At 36.3% G+C, this 17,932-nt stretch overlaps 1 protein-coding gene across 5 annotated transcripts in view; it reads left to right on the top strand.

Moving 5' to 3' along the window:
• Ankrd28 (ankyrin repeat domain 28) overlaps nucleotides 1–17,932 on the top strand; it is a 166,041-nt gene that overhangs the window by 62,729 nt on the left and 85,380 nt on the right. For 3 of the 5 annotated variants that reach the window (XM_042679783.1, XM_042679786.1, XM_042679787.1), the window contains one exon: nucleotides 3,197–3,280. In XM_042679783.1, coding sequence (XP_042535717.1) covers nucleotides 3,197–3,280 — 84 coding nt within the window. Of the gene's footprint in view, nucleotides 1–651; nucleotides 2,145–3,196; nucleotides 3,281–17,932 lie in introns of those variants that run through there. The other 2 variants (XM_042679785.1, XM_042679784.1) reach the window with 2 other exon arrangements.

Here is a 17,932-nt window from a genome sequence, read left to right as displayed (position 1 = left end):
GGCAACTTAGAAATTGTTAATATTTTAAAAGATTTTTATTGTTATTATAAAGGTGATGTACAGAAGGGTTAGTTATATTTATGTAAGTAAGGAATACCTTGGACAATGTCACCCCTTCCCTTGCTCTCTCCTAATTTGCAATTTTAAAATTTGTTTAAATTTCTTTACATTCTAGAAAATATATCTGTGTAGTCTTGGCAGAAAACAGTAAACAGTACCTTAAGTTTTAAAGTCTCAAAAAATACTTCACCTTCCTTTTTAAATCTCTTAGGAGTATACTGCAGACATTTTTTTTTTTAATTGCAGCCTCATTATAGGGTTAAACATTTGCTGTATTGTGGCATACGAAAGCAGTTAAGCTGTTTGGAATTGTTTACTTGCTAAAACCAGTGTTAGTCAGAAGGAGCAGTACACCAGATTTCCTTGTGGCTTTTAGTGGAAAATGTTAAAAGCACACTCATTTTTCAGTTACAGAAATTTTCAGTTTGATCTGGATTAGTCACAGAACTGGCATGAACCTTCTAATTGTGAAGGCTGTCCAAATGCACTATTTTTTTTCTCCTGTGAGAGGAAGTCACATCCTGAGCAGTAGCTCAGCTCTCTGGTAAGTGTAGCATGTGAGCATTACTAAGGCATTTCATCCTGCGGGTCTGCAGTTTCTGCTCTTCGGACTGTTGCTCTGTTGGAATGCTTCTGTGGGGCTAATTCTGAAGCTCTATAGATATTTTTTTAAGGACCTACTCATTTGAGGATGTCAGCGGCATTTTGCAAGATCTTTTGAGGAACAGGAAAGCATCTGAAATCAACCGAACAAGATAACTGTGACGGTTTTTCATTGTGGAAGGAAACTATATTGGCACGGAGGTAGCTGATTGAATAAAGTTGTTGGCTCAAAGAAGATGCACAGTCTGCTGTTTTTTCCCTCTGAATGAAGACTATTTAATGGAAGCTGTATTCATGTGGCGATCAAAGGAAATATTGGAATGATAAACTGCTGGGATTTTTTTTCCCTTTCCTTTTTAATACAAAAACTCTGAAGCTGTAATTTGAGCTCAAAGGTCTAATTCCTTCGCAGCCTGCTTGTTCTATTAGGATTCTCCAGTATCACCATTTTTGCCTGTTATCTGTGCCTTTTTGTTGGAGCAGCCACAGACAACTGCCTGATGGAGAAAGAATGAAAACTCCGCCTTGCTTATATTACCTATTGGAATAAAGCAGTTTGTATTTCTTCTATTATAGGGGAAATCTGGATTAATCAAGCTATATTCTTGTGCCAAGAGTCCTATTGTCTCTTGTGGTCTGACTCATCACATGTAAATGTACTGCAGCTTTGCTATTAATGCAGAGTGGCTTTTTTCCCCCCTTTTCTCTTTTCCCAAACACAGAAGGAATTGTCTGTCAACCTCTGAGCTTTATTTTCAGGATTTGTGCTGAGCTCTCTTTTTGCCTGTTTGTTTCCTGAATAATGTCTTCATTAAATCAGTGAAGCTGAAGAAATAAAGACAAGTTAGAAGTCGAAGCAGAATAGTGAGATTTTATTTTTTATTTTCAATTATAAAAGGAAGTCAGCCTACTGGTAACTGTATGACCTTGCAGTCAAATGTTGGGGATAGCTGTGATCATCTCTTATCATAGCAGTCATTTCATTCTTTATCTCATGGTGGTGTGTTACCCCAAACAATGATTGTTTTGTACTAGTAAATTTTACAGTGCAATATGACTGTTTTGGTAGGAAAAAAATATTTTAAAGTGAGCTTATCCTGAACTGTTTTAATGATTGACATATTGATGTGTAGTATTTTTTTATATATTGCAGCAACCCAACATCAAAGAGTAGAATTTTGTTAATTTTTAGGAATTTTAGAAATTACATATCATAATTTTAAACTTGGTTTCTCTGATAGCACTTAATACTATAAGTGTACTATTCAGAGAATGTTTGTAAGTGTTGTACAGAAGAGGAAGAAAAATTACTTGTACCCTTCCAACTGTCACATAGCTTGGAATTTAATGTTTTAAAAGAGCGAATGAGTCGAGTGTGTATTGTTGTCTTGGAGGAGGTTGAAGATGATTCTCCTGAGTTCATTTCTAAATTGCCACAGGAAAATAAATCCCTACATTCTTCACCTTCTGGAAATGTATTGGTAAGATTTGAGAATTTGTGTTTCCTATATTCTACTGACCTACTAGTAGTGTAAATTTTAGTTTTTAAGAATGGAGTTGGTTTCCACTAGTTTCATTAAAAACTTATACTAATATTGGTGTCAATATGTTGCTGTATTATATATAAAATAAACACATTTCTGGTTTTTACTTTTTCAAATGCTTAGGTAACATTTCAGAATTAAATCTCTTTAAAAAAGACTTAAGAAAAGCATTATGACACTTTTTCATTTTGGGTTTTTGAACTGATATAACAAAAGTCAGGAACTGCATATGTTAGGAAAGGTTAACTATTACCAGCAACATCCAAAACCTAGCCTTTCCCTTAAAGGATTTTATGTATTTATGTGTGTAAGAGCATGTATGAAAAAGAATCACACACTGTATCTTTAACCTTATTTTTAATACTGTTGACAACTGGCTCCTTATTTAACTAGTATAATATGATACCTTACAGAAGTGGTGGTGTTGATTAGTAAATTATATTTAGACATGCATATGATTTTCTTTTCATGTTATTCAAGTATACAGTATTTTTGGTTTTTGAGTAGCAGTTCATGATCTGCCAACTTTACTTACGTGGGATTTGTATCTTTATGCATATAATGCTAATTGGTACATGTTATTTTCATCCCTTAAACAGACCTTTTCAAAAGGATCTCCTATCATGCGCCTCAGCATGGCTGGAAATTGCTTGTTCAGTATGTTCTGTTTCACAACTAGATGTTGAGAGACTTATATCTGTAAGTCTTTTCATCATATAGAAACAAAATATTTCCACTTATAAGAAATAAAATCTGATTGTGTTTATTATACTAATTAATTTTTGTCAAACTGAACATATATACATTTATAAATTAAGTTCTCCTCTCCGAATTCCCTGACAAAGATGTACTTGGATATCATTTGGTTTCATGAAATGTAAAAAAAATTAATGATACGGAGGAGAAAAATACCCTAAAGTTGTATGGAAATGTTTTTAGAATTACTTAAGTAGTATGACTAACATTTATATAATTATTTTATATTTTAGCCATCATTGGTGCAGGCTATATTTAATGGAGATCCAGATGAAGTTCGAGCACTGATATTTAAGAAAGAAGATGTCAACTTTCAGGTAAAAACAGTTAATTCATTGATCCCACTCTTTAAACTTACTTTTTAATACTCTTTTCCTAGAACTGTGATTTTTTTGTTGTTGTTGTTTAAAATCATAATTCTATACTAGTCGTTTTAAATGAGGGCAGAAGAGTCTTTGGTTGAAAAGAGATGTACTGGACATACATTCAGAGTAATAATTGAAAGTACATGAACACTAAAACAATTGAGTACTTGTTCTTCCAGCTTTTTTCTTTGAAAATTCTCAAACACAGAAACAATACTCTCCACAAAGGTTGTGAGAGTATTCTGAAGTGTTCGACATTGATAACCTTTTGCCATATTTACCTCGTTACATGAACAGAGATTATGTATGTAGTAATATACATACAAAACAAAACAAAACATGTATAATATATTAATAATGCAATGTATGTATTACATATATTTTGTGTTCGTATATGATTTATATTTTATGTATGCACGCAGATTCACACTTTTTCTTGTTTTACTGAACTTCATTTGAAATTAAGTTTCAGAAATCATGGCACTTTCTATATACATTTCAAGTGAGGGTTCTTTTTGGTGAACTGAAATAAAAGATTTCTGTAAAGTTTGTAATATGTCTAACTTCATTATAATACAAGACTTATTTTCTTAATTGTACTGAGTTTTACGAAGACTTTTTTGTCTTTATTATTTTCAATAAGTGATACTCATTGTTTAAAAATCTTTCAAACTGGGCTGGAAAGGTGGCTCAGTGGTAGAATGCTTGCCTTGCATGCATGAGGCCCTGGATTCAATTACTTAGCACCACATAAGTAGAAAAAGCTGGAAGTGGCGTGGGTCAAGTGGTAGAGCACTAGCTTGGAGCTAAAGAGCCTCTGAGGGACAGAGTTCAGACCCTACACCTGACCAAAATTAAAAAACAAACAAAATCTTTTCAAACTTGCAGATAAAGTTAGTCTTATACTCAGAACTGACTTTTGCAGGGTAGTTTAAAAAGAGTAGAAGTAAGGCATTTGATTCTTTATAAATTTTTTGAGTGGCCAGTTTTTTTCTCTCCTTGATAAACAGTTTCATTACATAGCCCAGGCTGCTGTCAGGGTCATAATACTTTTTATTAACATACTAAATTGTAGATAAGATCAGCTTCATTAATTTAATGTAGATAGCTCTGAGTTAAAGTGAGGAGTAAAGATTCATAACATTTCTGTAGCATCACAAGAACGTGTTCTAGAAGTTTTTGGTAGTTCATAGAAAATATATACTACAAGATTATTTTGAACTCTGATTTTTTTTTCTGTCATATAGTACTGTGGCCTCTTAATGATACAAAAAGTTCTTCCCTTATTTTAAAATTTGGATTATTTGAATGGATTTGAACCATCATTGACTCTATCATTAAATGTTGATCAGAATTTGCCATTATATTTTTTCTTAAGTCTTTTCTAAGTGGATTGCTTCTAGGTTTACATTTAGTTACATACATCAAATTCAGCATTTATTTTAAATGGAGTGTCTTTACCTAATTAGTGTGTCCCAATAAGTCTGCTTTTCTTAGAACAAAAGAATAGCTTTAGGGGTATAAACTTAGAACAAGAGGAAAACAAGCTGTGTTCTGGGGCGTTTGTGCTTGTTTAACAACACAAATCTTACCTTCATGATCAATAACTTTAAGCCATGTCTCACCTGCAGCTTTTTTTTTTTTTTTGTTGGTCGTGAGGCCTGAACTCTGGGCCTGGGTACTGAACCTCAGCTCTTCAGCTCAAGGCTAGCGCTCTGCCAGTTGAGCCATAAGCACCACTTCTGGCTTTTTCTGCTTATGTGGTGCTGAGGAATCGAACCCAGGGCCTCATGCATGCAAGGCAAGCGCTCTACCACTGAGCCACCTTCCCAGCCCGACTTGCAGCTTTTTCACAATTACAGACCTTGTTAGAGCTGGCATTGCTTTTTTTGCAGTATTTAACTAAAGCATTTTTATATTTTAAAAACTTGCTGAGTCATTATTTTGAGCATTTGTTTACTCCTCAGTGCCTTTCCCCTTTTTGCCATGTTGGGGTTTGAACTGGGCCTTGGACCCAATGCCTCTCCCACTCTTAGCTAGCCCTCTCCCACTTCCTTTTTGTTTGTATACGTTTTTTTGTTTTTTGGGGTTTTTTTTTTTGTCTGTATTGAGCAGACGGCCTGGGTGCTGTCCCTCAACTCCTTTGTATAATCATTAAAAGAATTCAGTTTACTATGTTACATGAAATGCTTAGCAAAATAGATGTGTGTTCAGTAGATTATTAGTTTTGTTATCAGGATATTACTTTGGGCGATTCACAAAAAGTAGTAAACCTAATAAGTAAGTTTCCATGGATTCTTTGAGTGCCACTTACTTCTAGGCTTCACATAGTATTTTCTTGTCTTTTCTGGAAATAAGGAATAAGTTCTCTAGTCTTCAATAAATTTTTCCTGGAAGCCACACATCATTTCTGCTGGTTGTCAGTACAGCAGACTATAGATTTTTCCAAGCTTTAAAACCTCTTCACTCATTACTTGAGGTCATTTGCAATGTCTTCTAAAACTTACTTTAAGTAATTGCTTACAGCCGGATTACAAAGATACTCCCGGGAGTATCTTTGCCCAGCTTCCACCTAGCTTGTATGGAACATAGAATGGAGGAGGACTGTGGGAGAACCACCAACTCAGCTGTCATTCCAGAGGAGAATTTCTTGGTGGTTTTTTCATGCCTAGAAATAACATTTTCCCACAACTGTAGTGAGTGCCTCTGGATTCCAGTTTCAAATTAAAAAAAAAAAATTTATGGGAGGGGGAGTGTAGTTGTGGAGGTGGGAGGGAAGGAATGGTAGGGGAAAAACAAAGGAGGAGGCAACAATACTTGATAAGAAATGTACTCATTACCTTGCTCGTGTAACTGTAACCCCTCTGTACAGTATTTTCACAATAAAAAACATTAAAATACTTACTAATCATAAATGTGTATATACATAATAACTAAGCCTCAAAAGATGTGATATAAAATAAAATGATACCATTAAAAAAAATGTTAACAAGTGTTCAGATTTCCCCCCCAAGCTCCAATTAGCATGTGTCTTCTGTCCTTGTGACTAGGTAGCTTTTATGGTGGTGCTGATATAAAAAAGATACTGTACAATAGACAGTACTTTTTATAATCTGGAGCTATGAATTACATACTTTTGTAATGTCATATGTTTATTTTTAGTAACCTTATGGTATATATAGTTATATACCTTTTTTTTTTTTTGGTCGTTTGTAGGGCCTGAACTCTGGCCTGGGCACTGTCCCTTGGCTCTTCAGCTCAGGGCTAGCACTTTACCACTAGAGTCATAGCTCCACTTCTGGCTTTTTCTGCTTATGTGGTGCTGAGGAATCGAACCCAGGGCCTCATGTATGCAAGGCAAGCATTCTACCACTGAGCCACCTTCCCAGCCTATTCATATACTTTTTATATTATTTATTTATTTATTTTTGCCAATCCTGGGGCTTGAACTCAGCATCTGGGCACTATCCCTAAGCTGCTTTTGTTCAAAGCTAACACTCTACCACTTGAGCTACAACACCACTTCTAGCTTTTTCTGTATATGTGGTACTGAGAAATTGAACCCAGGGTTTCAGCGCTAGGCAAGCACTTTACCACTAAGCCACATTCCCAGCCTGAGAGTCTTATTTTTTATATCTGTATAGTATTTGGTATAGTATTCATTCCATAATTTATTCAATCAGATTCCTTTTATTTAGGGTATCTTGTTACTAATTTTATTCATTGGTAATAAGTGGAGTCTTTTCATCAAGTGGACAGAAATTCTGCATCAGTAGACCAGTAATACTTGTATATGGAGCTTGGTTTTAGTATTGTATTTAAAAAGTCTCTATCCCATAGTCAGGTAGTTTTTCTTTTGTCTTCTGGAAGTTTAATAGTTTTTAAGTTTTACATTTAAATTTACAACCTATTTTGACTATATTGTATATGATACAAGCTATATTTCAAAGTTTTTAAACACAGATATATCTAGTTGTTAGAATATCATTTGTTGGGGGGAAAGGGTACTTTCTCCAATGAACTGTCTTTGCATATTTTCCAAATTTCTGGTGTTCACCTATATTTGGGTTCATTTCTGGACTCTGTATTTGTGTATCTTGATGCCAATTCCACACAATTTGATCATGTAAGTCTTGAAAGCAACTTTTAGTGGGTTTTAGTGGTACATGTCTGCTTAGCATTAGGCCCTGGGTTTGATTCTTCAGAACCATAAAGTCACCAGCCTCATTTTTACTCAAAATTCTTTTAACTATTCTAGGACCTTTAAACGCTGTCCATGTAAATTTTATTTTTTTGTTTTTTTTTTGTCGGTCGCGAGGCTTGAACTCTGGGCCTGGGCGCTGTCCCTCAGCTCTTCAGCTGAAGGCAAGTGCTCTACCACTTGAGCTACAGCGCCACTTCTGGTTTTCTGGTGGTTTATTGGAGATAGGAGTCTCACGGTCTTTCCTGCCCGGGCTGGCTTTGAACCGCGATCCTCAGATCTCAGCCTCCTGAGTAGCTAGGATTACAGGCGTGAGCCACCAGCGCCCGGCTCCATGTAAATTTTAGAATCAGCTTCTCAATTAATTCTAAAGAAGGTGGTGGGGTGAGGGGGGGAGGGGGAAGAATGAGCCTTTTAAAATTTATGGATCAGTTTGCCAAGAATTAACCAATACTTCATCCCCAGGTTTGAATTCAAGGCCGTGTGCTACTTGTTCAACATTTTGGGTTTGGGTTTTGGTTTTATGGTCAATCTTGGAGCTTGAACTTAAGCCCTGGGCACTGCCTTTTTGCTTCTTTGCTCAAAGCTAATGCTGTACCACTTGAGCCACAGTTTCGTTTCAGGCTTTTTTGGTGGTTTAACTTTTCTACCTGGTCTGGCTCCAAATTGCAATCCTTAGATCTCAGCCTCCTGCATGAGCCACCAGCACCAATAAATTGTGCTTTTGATATTGCATCTAAGAACTCTGTGCAAGGCTTATTCTTTTATATTTAACACATCTATCAATGCCTTCTGAACTATATTTGTTTAGGTGTTAGGTATAAGTTAGAGACCATGTAACATTCAGTGTCACTTCTTCAGAAGTGATATATTTCTACATTGAACACATATATTTCTATATTGAATTGCCTTTGTATTTTTTGTCAAAAATCAAACAATTATGGATCATTTAAGAAAGAACGTGTCTTCTGAGAAATGCATGGCCTGGACCATAGAGTGAAATTACATGAACTAAGATTGCTAGGGTCAGTAGGCAATATAATCTTTTTTTTTTTTTTTTTTTTTTTTTTTTTTTTTTCTTGTGTGTTTGTGTGTGTGTATGTGTGTGTTGCTACTGATGCTTGAACTCAGAGACCGTGGGGGAGGGGGGGCGCTACTGAGGCTTGAACTCAGACTGGTGTGTGTGTGTGTGTGTGTGTGTGTGTGTGTGTGTGTGTGTGTGTGTGTGTGTGTGTGTGTGTGTGTGTGTGTGTGTGTGTGTTGCTACTGAGGTTTGAACTCAGACTGTGTATGTATGTGTGTGTTGCTACTGAGGCTTGAACTCAGACTGTGTGTATATGTATGTATGTGTGTGTGTTGCTACTGAGGCTTGAATTCAGACTGTGTATGTGTGCATGTGTGTTGCTACTGAGGCTTGAACTCAGAGACTGTGTGCGTGCGTGCATGCACATGCATGCCTGAGCGCGTGTGGTGTGCTGCGTGCTGCTACTGAGGCGGCAATATAATCTTACAAGACCACTATCATCATAGTCAATGGTTGACTGAAACATTTGTTAATGTGGCAACATGACTGTATTTATGTGGGCTTATTTCTGGGCTTTTACTTTGGAAATGTCTTTTTTCTCCTACCATGCTGCCCCAATTACTTCAGTTTTATATTAATTATTGAAATAATATGGTACAGGGTTCAAAGCCTTTTTCTGTTCTAAGTTGTTTTGGTGGTCTACTTTTCTTTGCATTTCCACATAAAATTGTATAAATTTAAATTCACTGTGGATTTGTTTCTTTGTTAATAAAGGGCATTAGTCTGTATTTTATTTTTCTTATATCTCTCAAGTTAAAGAAGTGTCCTATTCTTTCTTTGCTGGGGTTAGAATGGCTCAAAAATCATGAATAGATACTGAGTTATAAATAATAACTAATATTATATATTTTTATGCTGTTAATATATTAAATTGCAGCAATTAATTAAAGTTGAATGAAATGAGATTTCAGAATAAATCTCACTAGTTGTGATGTTTTTTCAGGTATTGCTGAATCCAGTTTGCTAATACTTAGTTGAGAATATATATCTTTATTAGTAAGGGGTGTTAATCTGTATTGTCCTCGTAATATTCATGTTTGGTTTTGGTATTAGGATAATAGTGCTGACTTCATTGATGGAAGGATCTGCAAAATAGATGTTATGTCTTTTTTATAAGCTTAGTAGCTTTCACCATTGAAATTATCTAGGTTCAGAGTTTTGTTGGAAATAGAACTATATAAATTTCATGTCTGTTATCACCCTAAAATTACTCAGATTAGATTTTTTCTTCAGTAATTTTTGTGTGTTGTAAGAAATTGTTCTTTTTCATCCAAATAATTTAATTTATATGCATAGAATTATTTGCGATAGTCCTTTAATCTGTTTTATGTATAGGGGTTTTACTGAAATGCCCTATTTCATGCCTGATACTGGTTTTATTTTCTTTATTCTTCTGCTATATTACTACCAACTCTATGGGTCTTTTTAAAGAACCAGCTTTTGTATTCATTAATTTTCTCCATTGTTTTTCTGGGCTTCTCCACTTATTTCTCTTTTTTATCTTTTATCTTTTTTTTTTCTTTTTTTCTGTGATTATAGGGCTTGAACCTCAGGGTCTGGGTGCTGTCCTTGAGCTCTTCTGCTCAAGGCTAATGCTCTACCACTTTTTAAGCCCCAGCATCACTTCTGGGTTTTGAGTGGTTGATTGAAGGTAAGAGTCTCACAGGGACTTCACCTCCTGCACTGGCTTCTAGCTGCGATTCTTAGATATCAGCCTCCTGAGTAGCTAGGATTACAGGCATGATCCACCAGCACTCAGCATCTTTTATCATTTCTATCCTTCTGCTAGCTTGGTGATTATTTTACTATCTTCTAGTTTCCTTAGTGAAAGCTTATGTTATTGGTTTGAGATTATCTTTTCTGATAATAACATTTACTAGATTAATTGCCCTCTAAAACTTTTAATTTTAAATTTTAATGTATTTTTATTTCCTTCAGAATATTTTTCCAGTCTTCCTTAATACTTCCTCTTTATACCATTGTTTTAATTTACTAACAATTTAACTTTGTTAAGGTGAGAGTACATGCTTTTGTATTCTTTTCCTTTTAGTCTACGCAACTTCCTTTACAATATACAGGGTGAATAGCTTGTAGATGAACAGTGGTTTCCCTAGACTTGGTTTTAGTGCAGTACAATACTTGGACTATAGAACTTCGGTTTTCATCAGTTTTTGTAGGAACTCTATCAGAAGGAAATGTGTGGTGTGGTAATGGTGGTAGTCCTGTAGTATATCACTGATATCTTAGTATATATGTAGTTTTATATATTTAAGGTGCAGAACCATTTTATTACCACAAAGGAATTCCCTGTTTCATCTACTTGACAATATTTGACCCAGTATACACCTATGAACCTATTCCATAGTACTTAGTCATCATTTGTCTCATTTATTTAGTTATCTTCTGCCTTCAAAATAACCATTTAACAATGACTAAAACTTTCTTGCCTATTTTTATTTAGGGAAATTAGGTAGTTGCATGTTTTAGTCTTAATTGTATGCACAAAGTATCTTTATGGCATTTATGTAAGAAGTATTAAGGAAAATACATGATTTGAATACATAGGCTTGAAATTAATCATTCTAGTAGGGATTATTTTATACTATATTGAATGTAATGGTTTATTTATTTTTTAAAATAAATTTTTATTGAGATTCAGTGATTACATAAATTTCAAAAATTTTACAGTATTGTGGGTTAGTTATACTTGAAGTCATAAACACATTTTAACCTTCACAAGACAAATAGTCATTATCATGTTCTATAAAGTTTGTGAATTCGATGCGTTTTGACAATACAACTATTTCTTCCATATCAGGTGATATGTACATTCTTTCCTTTTGCTTAGTGTAAGCTGTTCCCTTGAATGTAATGGTTTCTAAAAACTGATTTACTGAGAAACTTATAGTCATTTGTTAACCAGTCCTTGTGAAATGTTTGAGAAGAATTCATGTTAGTTATTCTTTAATGGTTTTGTACAATTCTGAGTTTCCTTATCCATTGTTCTCCTTAGATTTTCTGTTTCTTTATAGTTCCCTTTTTTGGTAGATTATATATGTCTAGTATTCATTTCTAGGTTTTCCAACCCGTGGTAATTTGTTAGACAAAACTCTTAGCATACACACACACGCACGCACGCACGCACGCACGCACGCAAATTTTTGTATCTCACACTGCCCTCAAACTCCCAATTTTTCTGTATTAACCTTCTGAGTACTAGGATTAGGTTTGTACCACCACACCCTGCTCCTACAGAGATGTATGCATGCATACATGTATGTATGTATGTACATGCGAATATGCATGTTTTGGTTTTGAGTTTTGAGTTTGTTTTTTTTTTTTTTGTTTTTTGTGGGGGGGTCTGGTCGTGAGGCCTGAACTCTGGGCCTGGGCGTTGTCCCTCAGCTCTTCAGCTTAAGGCTAGCACTCTACCACTTGAGACACAGTGCCACTTCTGGCTTTTTTCTTATGTGGTGCTAAGGAATTGAACCCAGGGCCTCGAGCATGCAAGGCAAGTGCTCTACCACTGAGCCACCTTCCCAGCCCGAGTTTGGGGTTTTATGGATGGTGTACTAGCCTGTTGGTTCTCTGGCTCAGTATGGTCTCTATAGTTTTTTCAACTATAGTTCTTGTCTGTATTTTGTCAGTACCCTATATTGTAGATGGTAGGTGTGAATATTGTTATGGCTGTTTTGTTGGGAAAAGTATTACTGCCTATATGACTGGAAGGCTAGGCTTGGTGGTGGTAACTTTTTGCTCTGCAAATTTGCCTATTTCCTTGGTGAAATATGTATAGATTTAGAAGTCTGACTGGTTTTTTTGGTTTGTTTGTTTTTGTTTTTTGTTTTTTGGTCGGTCATGGGGCTTGAACTCTGGGGTTGGGCGCTGTCCTTGTGCTCTGCAGCTCAAGGCGAGCGCTCTACCGCTTGAGCCACAGCCCCACTTCTGGATTTCTAGTGTTTCATTTTTTTGTTTTTTGTTTTTTTCAATTGGAGATAAGAGTCTCACAGACTTTCCTGCCCGGGCTGGCTTTCAGCTGTGATCCTCAGATCTCAGTCTTCTGAGTAGCTAGGATTACAGGCGTGAGCCACCAGTGCCTGGCTATGACTCTGGGTTTTTTTTACTGAGCCTAGCTAGGGTCTGTGTAGCTACCCAATGTGAACAAAGAGGAATGATGACCATCCATATGATAGGGGTATGCTGTGTCTCCTAGCCCCCAGGAGGATTGTACTCTAGCAATAGGTCCAGTTTTATGATAGTACCAGGCCATAGCAGCTTAGATCATGGGTGAAGGGATGTGTATCATGGTCTTCTACTCGGTTAAGTAACAAGTTTTTAAACTGTTCAGGGCTTAGGAAGTCCCCTTACTTCCACACACCTCCCCACCTCCTTTTTTTTTTTTGATAAGAGTCTTTTGTGTAGTCCTCTACAGTAACGCCTAGGGACAGTTGGAGACTCCAGCTTACTATTCCCTCCCTAAGGAGAAATCCATTTTGGCTGCCAGCCAATCTTGGCAAGGCATTGGTTCAGGGCAGAGGGAAGTGTTTTATACTTTGCTCTGTGGTGCTGTGGTATCTTAGCCTTTCATGTTCCACAGGAATCTCATCACTTCCTTGCTACTCCACAATGCATTTCTTTATTGTTCCAGTTGGAATTTAGTGCTATTTAAAAAAATCTTCGTTGTAGTGTTGGGTTTTTTGGTTGTTTGTTTTTTCAGTTTTTGGGGGGAGAGGTATAGGTGAACAACTGTCATTTTGCTAACATCCTTATTTTTACTTTTTGAAACATGTAGATGGTTAACAACTTCAAATTACTGAAAAGTAACTCATATTTCAAACCCTATTCTTTTTCCTTTCTTCCTCAGAATCACTCACTGTATTTTTTTCTGGGTGGGGGGGGAGGTTGGTCATAGGGCTTGAACTCTGGGCCTTGGCACTGTCCCTTCGCTCTTCCACTCAAGGTGAGCACTCTCCCACTTGAACCACAGTGCCACTTCCAGTTTTCTGGTGGTTTATTGGAGATAAGAGTCTCATGGACTTTACTGCCCAGGCTGGCTTTGAACCGCGATCCTCAGATCTCAGCCTCGTGGGTAGCTAGGATTTACAGGCATGAGCCACCAGCGCCCAGCTATTCCCAGAAATACTTAATACATATTTATGTTTACTATGTAAAACATTTTGTACACAATGACTCTGAGCCTCTTCATTTAATGCTGTATATTAGAAATTTTTTCATTGATAAGGAAAAGACCATTGAGATCTGTTCCTTGTTCTAAATTGGAAGATAGTATTTCATTGAAACTTGAATGTACAAGTATCAAATAACTCATTTGATATGTTAATAAATAATAGTTGGGAATCACAAAAAGTGATCTCTGAATGTTTGAGTGAGACAGCATGTATTACCAGCTGAATGTTAGCATTATCCCCATCTCTGGTCCTCAGCTCTACCCATCCTCTCCCTTCCCTAGAGTTCCCACCATATAGCTGACCACTCTGTCTCTGCCCAGATCTATCTACACACTGACCTGGCAACTAGACCCAGAGCTACCCACCTGGATAGGGGCAGATGCCATATGCTCCCTCACCCTGGGAAGATCTGGCTCCTCTAATAAACCTTATAATCTTTCTCCTGTGCCTGCCTGCCTCTGCATGGTCGCCTTGGATGGTTATGATGGATCCTAACGTTTGGTGCCAAAACCCAGGGCTTGAGCTTTTTGTTGATTATTATGTAGAGTACACTGGTAGTTAATATGTTCTTCCTTTCTTAGCCTATACCCACATTACATTATCTTATGTTCAAGTTTGAGTTTAAATAGTGTGAAAAATTAGGCCTTTAAAAAACATTTAGACCAGACATAGGATTACATGCTTGCAATTCCAGTACTATGAAGGCAAAGGCAGGAAAACTGTGTTTGAGGCCAGCCTAGCTACATAGGCAAACCCTATCTCCCCAGTCCACCCGCTTCCAACCAAAGTAAAGCAAACCAAAGGGTTTTACTCTGTTCTTTGCCTTAGTATTTTACTTAGCTCAGCTGTGTTTAATTCAGTAACTGTGGGGGGAGGAGGTAACTTGCTTTTATTCAACCTATTCTTTTTATTGTGAAAATGCTGTACAGAGGGGTTACAATTACATGGACAATGTAATGAGTACATTTCTTATCAAGCATTGTTGCCTCCTCCTTTGTTTCCCCTTCCCATTCCTTCCCATCTCCCCGCCCCCCCCCCCCCCAAAGTTGTAAAGTTTATTTTTCAACATAACGTCTTGTACATCTCATTGTTGCATTGGGTCCACCTGTATCCCTATTTAAAACAATTTGTTTTTTCCCTTCCCCTCCACAAATTATACCAACATCAAATACAGTGAAAACAGGGGTTATGGATTCCCTTATTTGCAAAACTAGTATATGTCTGAGACAAGCAGAAAGGGTCAGATAAGTTGATGTTAGGCGGAATGAACCCCAAGATAAGGACTCAAATGGTTTTTCTTTCTTGCTATTGTTTCTAACATATTTATAAGATGATTTCTTTGTTGCTTTGTATATCCCTCCCCCCACAGTTTATTCAGTCTTTCTATAGTATTTAGCCTATCAGTCATTCCTATTTCATTAGGTTAAATGCTACTTAATTAAATAAATAAAAAGTTAAAATACAAAGCATCATTAACACAAAAGTTATGGTCACAAATACTCCATCATATGGGGAAAATTGTGTGGGTTAGTAGAAGGCTACTCATCAAAATAGTTAATGTACCAAAATCATTATTCATTTTACTCAGAACACCAAGAATCCTGATTAATCATCTGAATCCGTTAAAGAATGATAAGGAGGGCTGAGAAGGTGGCTGTGGTAGAGTGCTTACCTTACATTCATGAGGCCCTGGGTTCAATTCCTCAGCACCACATAAGCAGAAAAAGCTGGAAGTGGCGCTGTGGCTCAAGTGGTAGAGCACTAGCCTTGAGCTGAAGAGCTGAGGGACAGCTCCCAGGCCTAGAGATCAGGCCCCACGACCAACAAAAAGAAAAAAAAGCTGCAGGTGAGATATGGCTCAAAGTTATTGATCATGAAGGTAAGATTTGTGCTGTTAAACAAGCACAAACACCCCAGAAATTTAAAAAAAAAGGAATGATAAGGAGCTTCTTGTATTTCATACTTTTAGCTATTTGGGGTCCTCAAAATTATTTGTAACATTTTATTCCCCACAGTTATTCAATAAATGTATGTAATACATATGCAACCATTTATACTGTGCACATGTAGGCATTTGTTCAACTAAAAATATTACTTGAAATTGGATTGTTTAAAAGGGTATTCATTTAATGGAGTAGTCATAAAATATTAATATTTTGCTGGAGGAAGTCAAATATTATTGCTTAATTTTCAGAGTATATAGTAAAATACTTATAATTATTTTTCTTTCAAATTTAACCAGTTATCCTTTTTTCCTTGTGAATAAGACTTGTGAATAAGAAAATTATGTTCATATGAGTCACAAAAGTATTGAATCATAGAGTTCCAGACATCTCTCACATACAAGTGACTCATTTTCTATATTCTGTATGGGGTTTTTCTTGGGCTTATTATCTTGTAGCTTAATTTGATTAGATCTGATCATATTGAAAGAGAAGATTGTTTTGTTAATGAGTAACACTCAGCCCAGACAAAAAAAGCATTCTTTTCAAAATGACATTAGTTGAATGAAATATAGCCAAAATAAACTACCTTAGTTGAATAAATCCTATGTTTTAGTGTTGCCTGGGTATTTCCATGTTAGCTTTTCTATAACAGCTGTTTTGACTTAATTTCTATGCATTGCATTCTGTTTCCTAGGAGCACATATTTAAGTGAAAAGAAGAGACAATTTATCAGAAGTAACACTATACTGACTTCCCTTTTAATATTTCTTTAACTGTATTTTTTTTGTCTTTTTTGGTACTGGGGATCAAACCCAGGACGTTACACTTGCTAGGCAAGCGCTTTGCCACTGAGCTACATCCCAGCCACCCTTTTAGTATTTCTATATGCTATCATTAAGACTTTTGGGATTATCTATGAATATTTAAACCTTCTTTTGCCTACCAGGGATTCTCAAAACCAGAAAATTATTATACAGTGTAGTAAAGTTTTCATTCCCTAAAATATTGAGAACTGTAATAATCTAAAATGGTAAGAGACCTCAATTTACTTCATTTTAAAGCTTGTTTCTCTTTTAACAATGTGGAAGTCAGTGGTCCAAACAGTTTGTCAGTAAGGAAACTAACTGTTCTATAACAGCATTCAGAAACTTACTTGACAATCTGCAAGGATGTCAGCCAACAGGCATACTTTTACATCTATTTTGTAGCCTGTGGGGAAATACTTTTCCAGTTCTAGGGAAGTTGCCTCCTTCCCTTTACAAAAAAAAAATCTTGCTATGTACCCCAAGCTGACCTAGAACTCACTGTGTAGCCCCAGGATGGCCTTGAATTTAGAATTTTCTTCAGCCTCTCAAAGGCTGGAATTATAAGCATTACCATGGCTCTTGACTTGTATTTGGCTTTTTTTAGATGACCTGACGATTAAACATACTAAATTTCACTTATCCTGCCATTGATCCACACAATTATAACAACTTCAAAGTTGTCTGAGGATATAGACTCTTTGTGTGAATTTTAAAATAAATACTTCTGGCTGCGTACTGATAGCTTAAAGTCAAGCAATTTAGAAGGCTGAGATTTGGAGGATCAGAGTTTAAAACCAGCTCAGGTAGAAAAGTCCATGAGACTCCATCTCTAAAATAACCAGCAAAAAGTAGGATATGACATGTGGCTCATGTGGTAGAGTATCAGCTGAAAATGACCCTGAGTTCAAACTTGAATACTATCAATAAACAGATAACAAGTTTTTTTTTTAATGGTAGATTAAAGAAAAAGGGAGATAGAACAGTGAGCTAGAACAAGGCTCTATAAACAATAATTTTTCAAATACAGCCAAGTCAGTACTACTCTCTCCCCTGTGATTTCAGATGGGTTATAATAAATAAAAATCCCTAAAAGTGCCAGTGGCTCTCACCTGTAATCACAGCTGCTTGGGAGGCTGTAAGAATGGGAAGGTCTTGTTTCTATCGCAATTATAAGATTATTTCTTTGTTGCTTTGTATGTCCCTCCCCCACAGTATAACCCCTGCTTTCACTGTATTTGATGTGGGTATAATTTGTGGAGGGGAAGGGGAAAAACAAGTCCTTTAAATAAGGATACAGGTGGACCTGTTGCAACAATGAGAAGTACAAGTTGTCATGTTGAAAACAAACTTTACAACTTGGGGGTGAGATCGTGGGGGG

Source organism: Dipodomys spectabilis, unplaced genomic scaffold (genome assembly GCF_019054845.1).
Source record: "Dipodomys spectabilis isolate Male_0828 unplaced genomic scaffold, ASM1905484v1 ptg000054l, whole genome shotgun sequence".
Taxonomy (NCBI): Eukaryota; Metazoa; Chordata; class Mammalia; order Rodentia; family Heteromyidae; genus Dipodomys; species Dipodomys spectabilis.
Note: the sequence above shows the minus strand (reverse complement) of the source record. Positions and strands in the feature narration are given on the sequence as shown.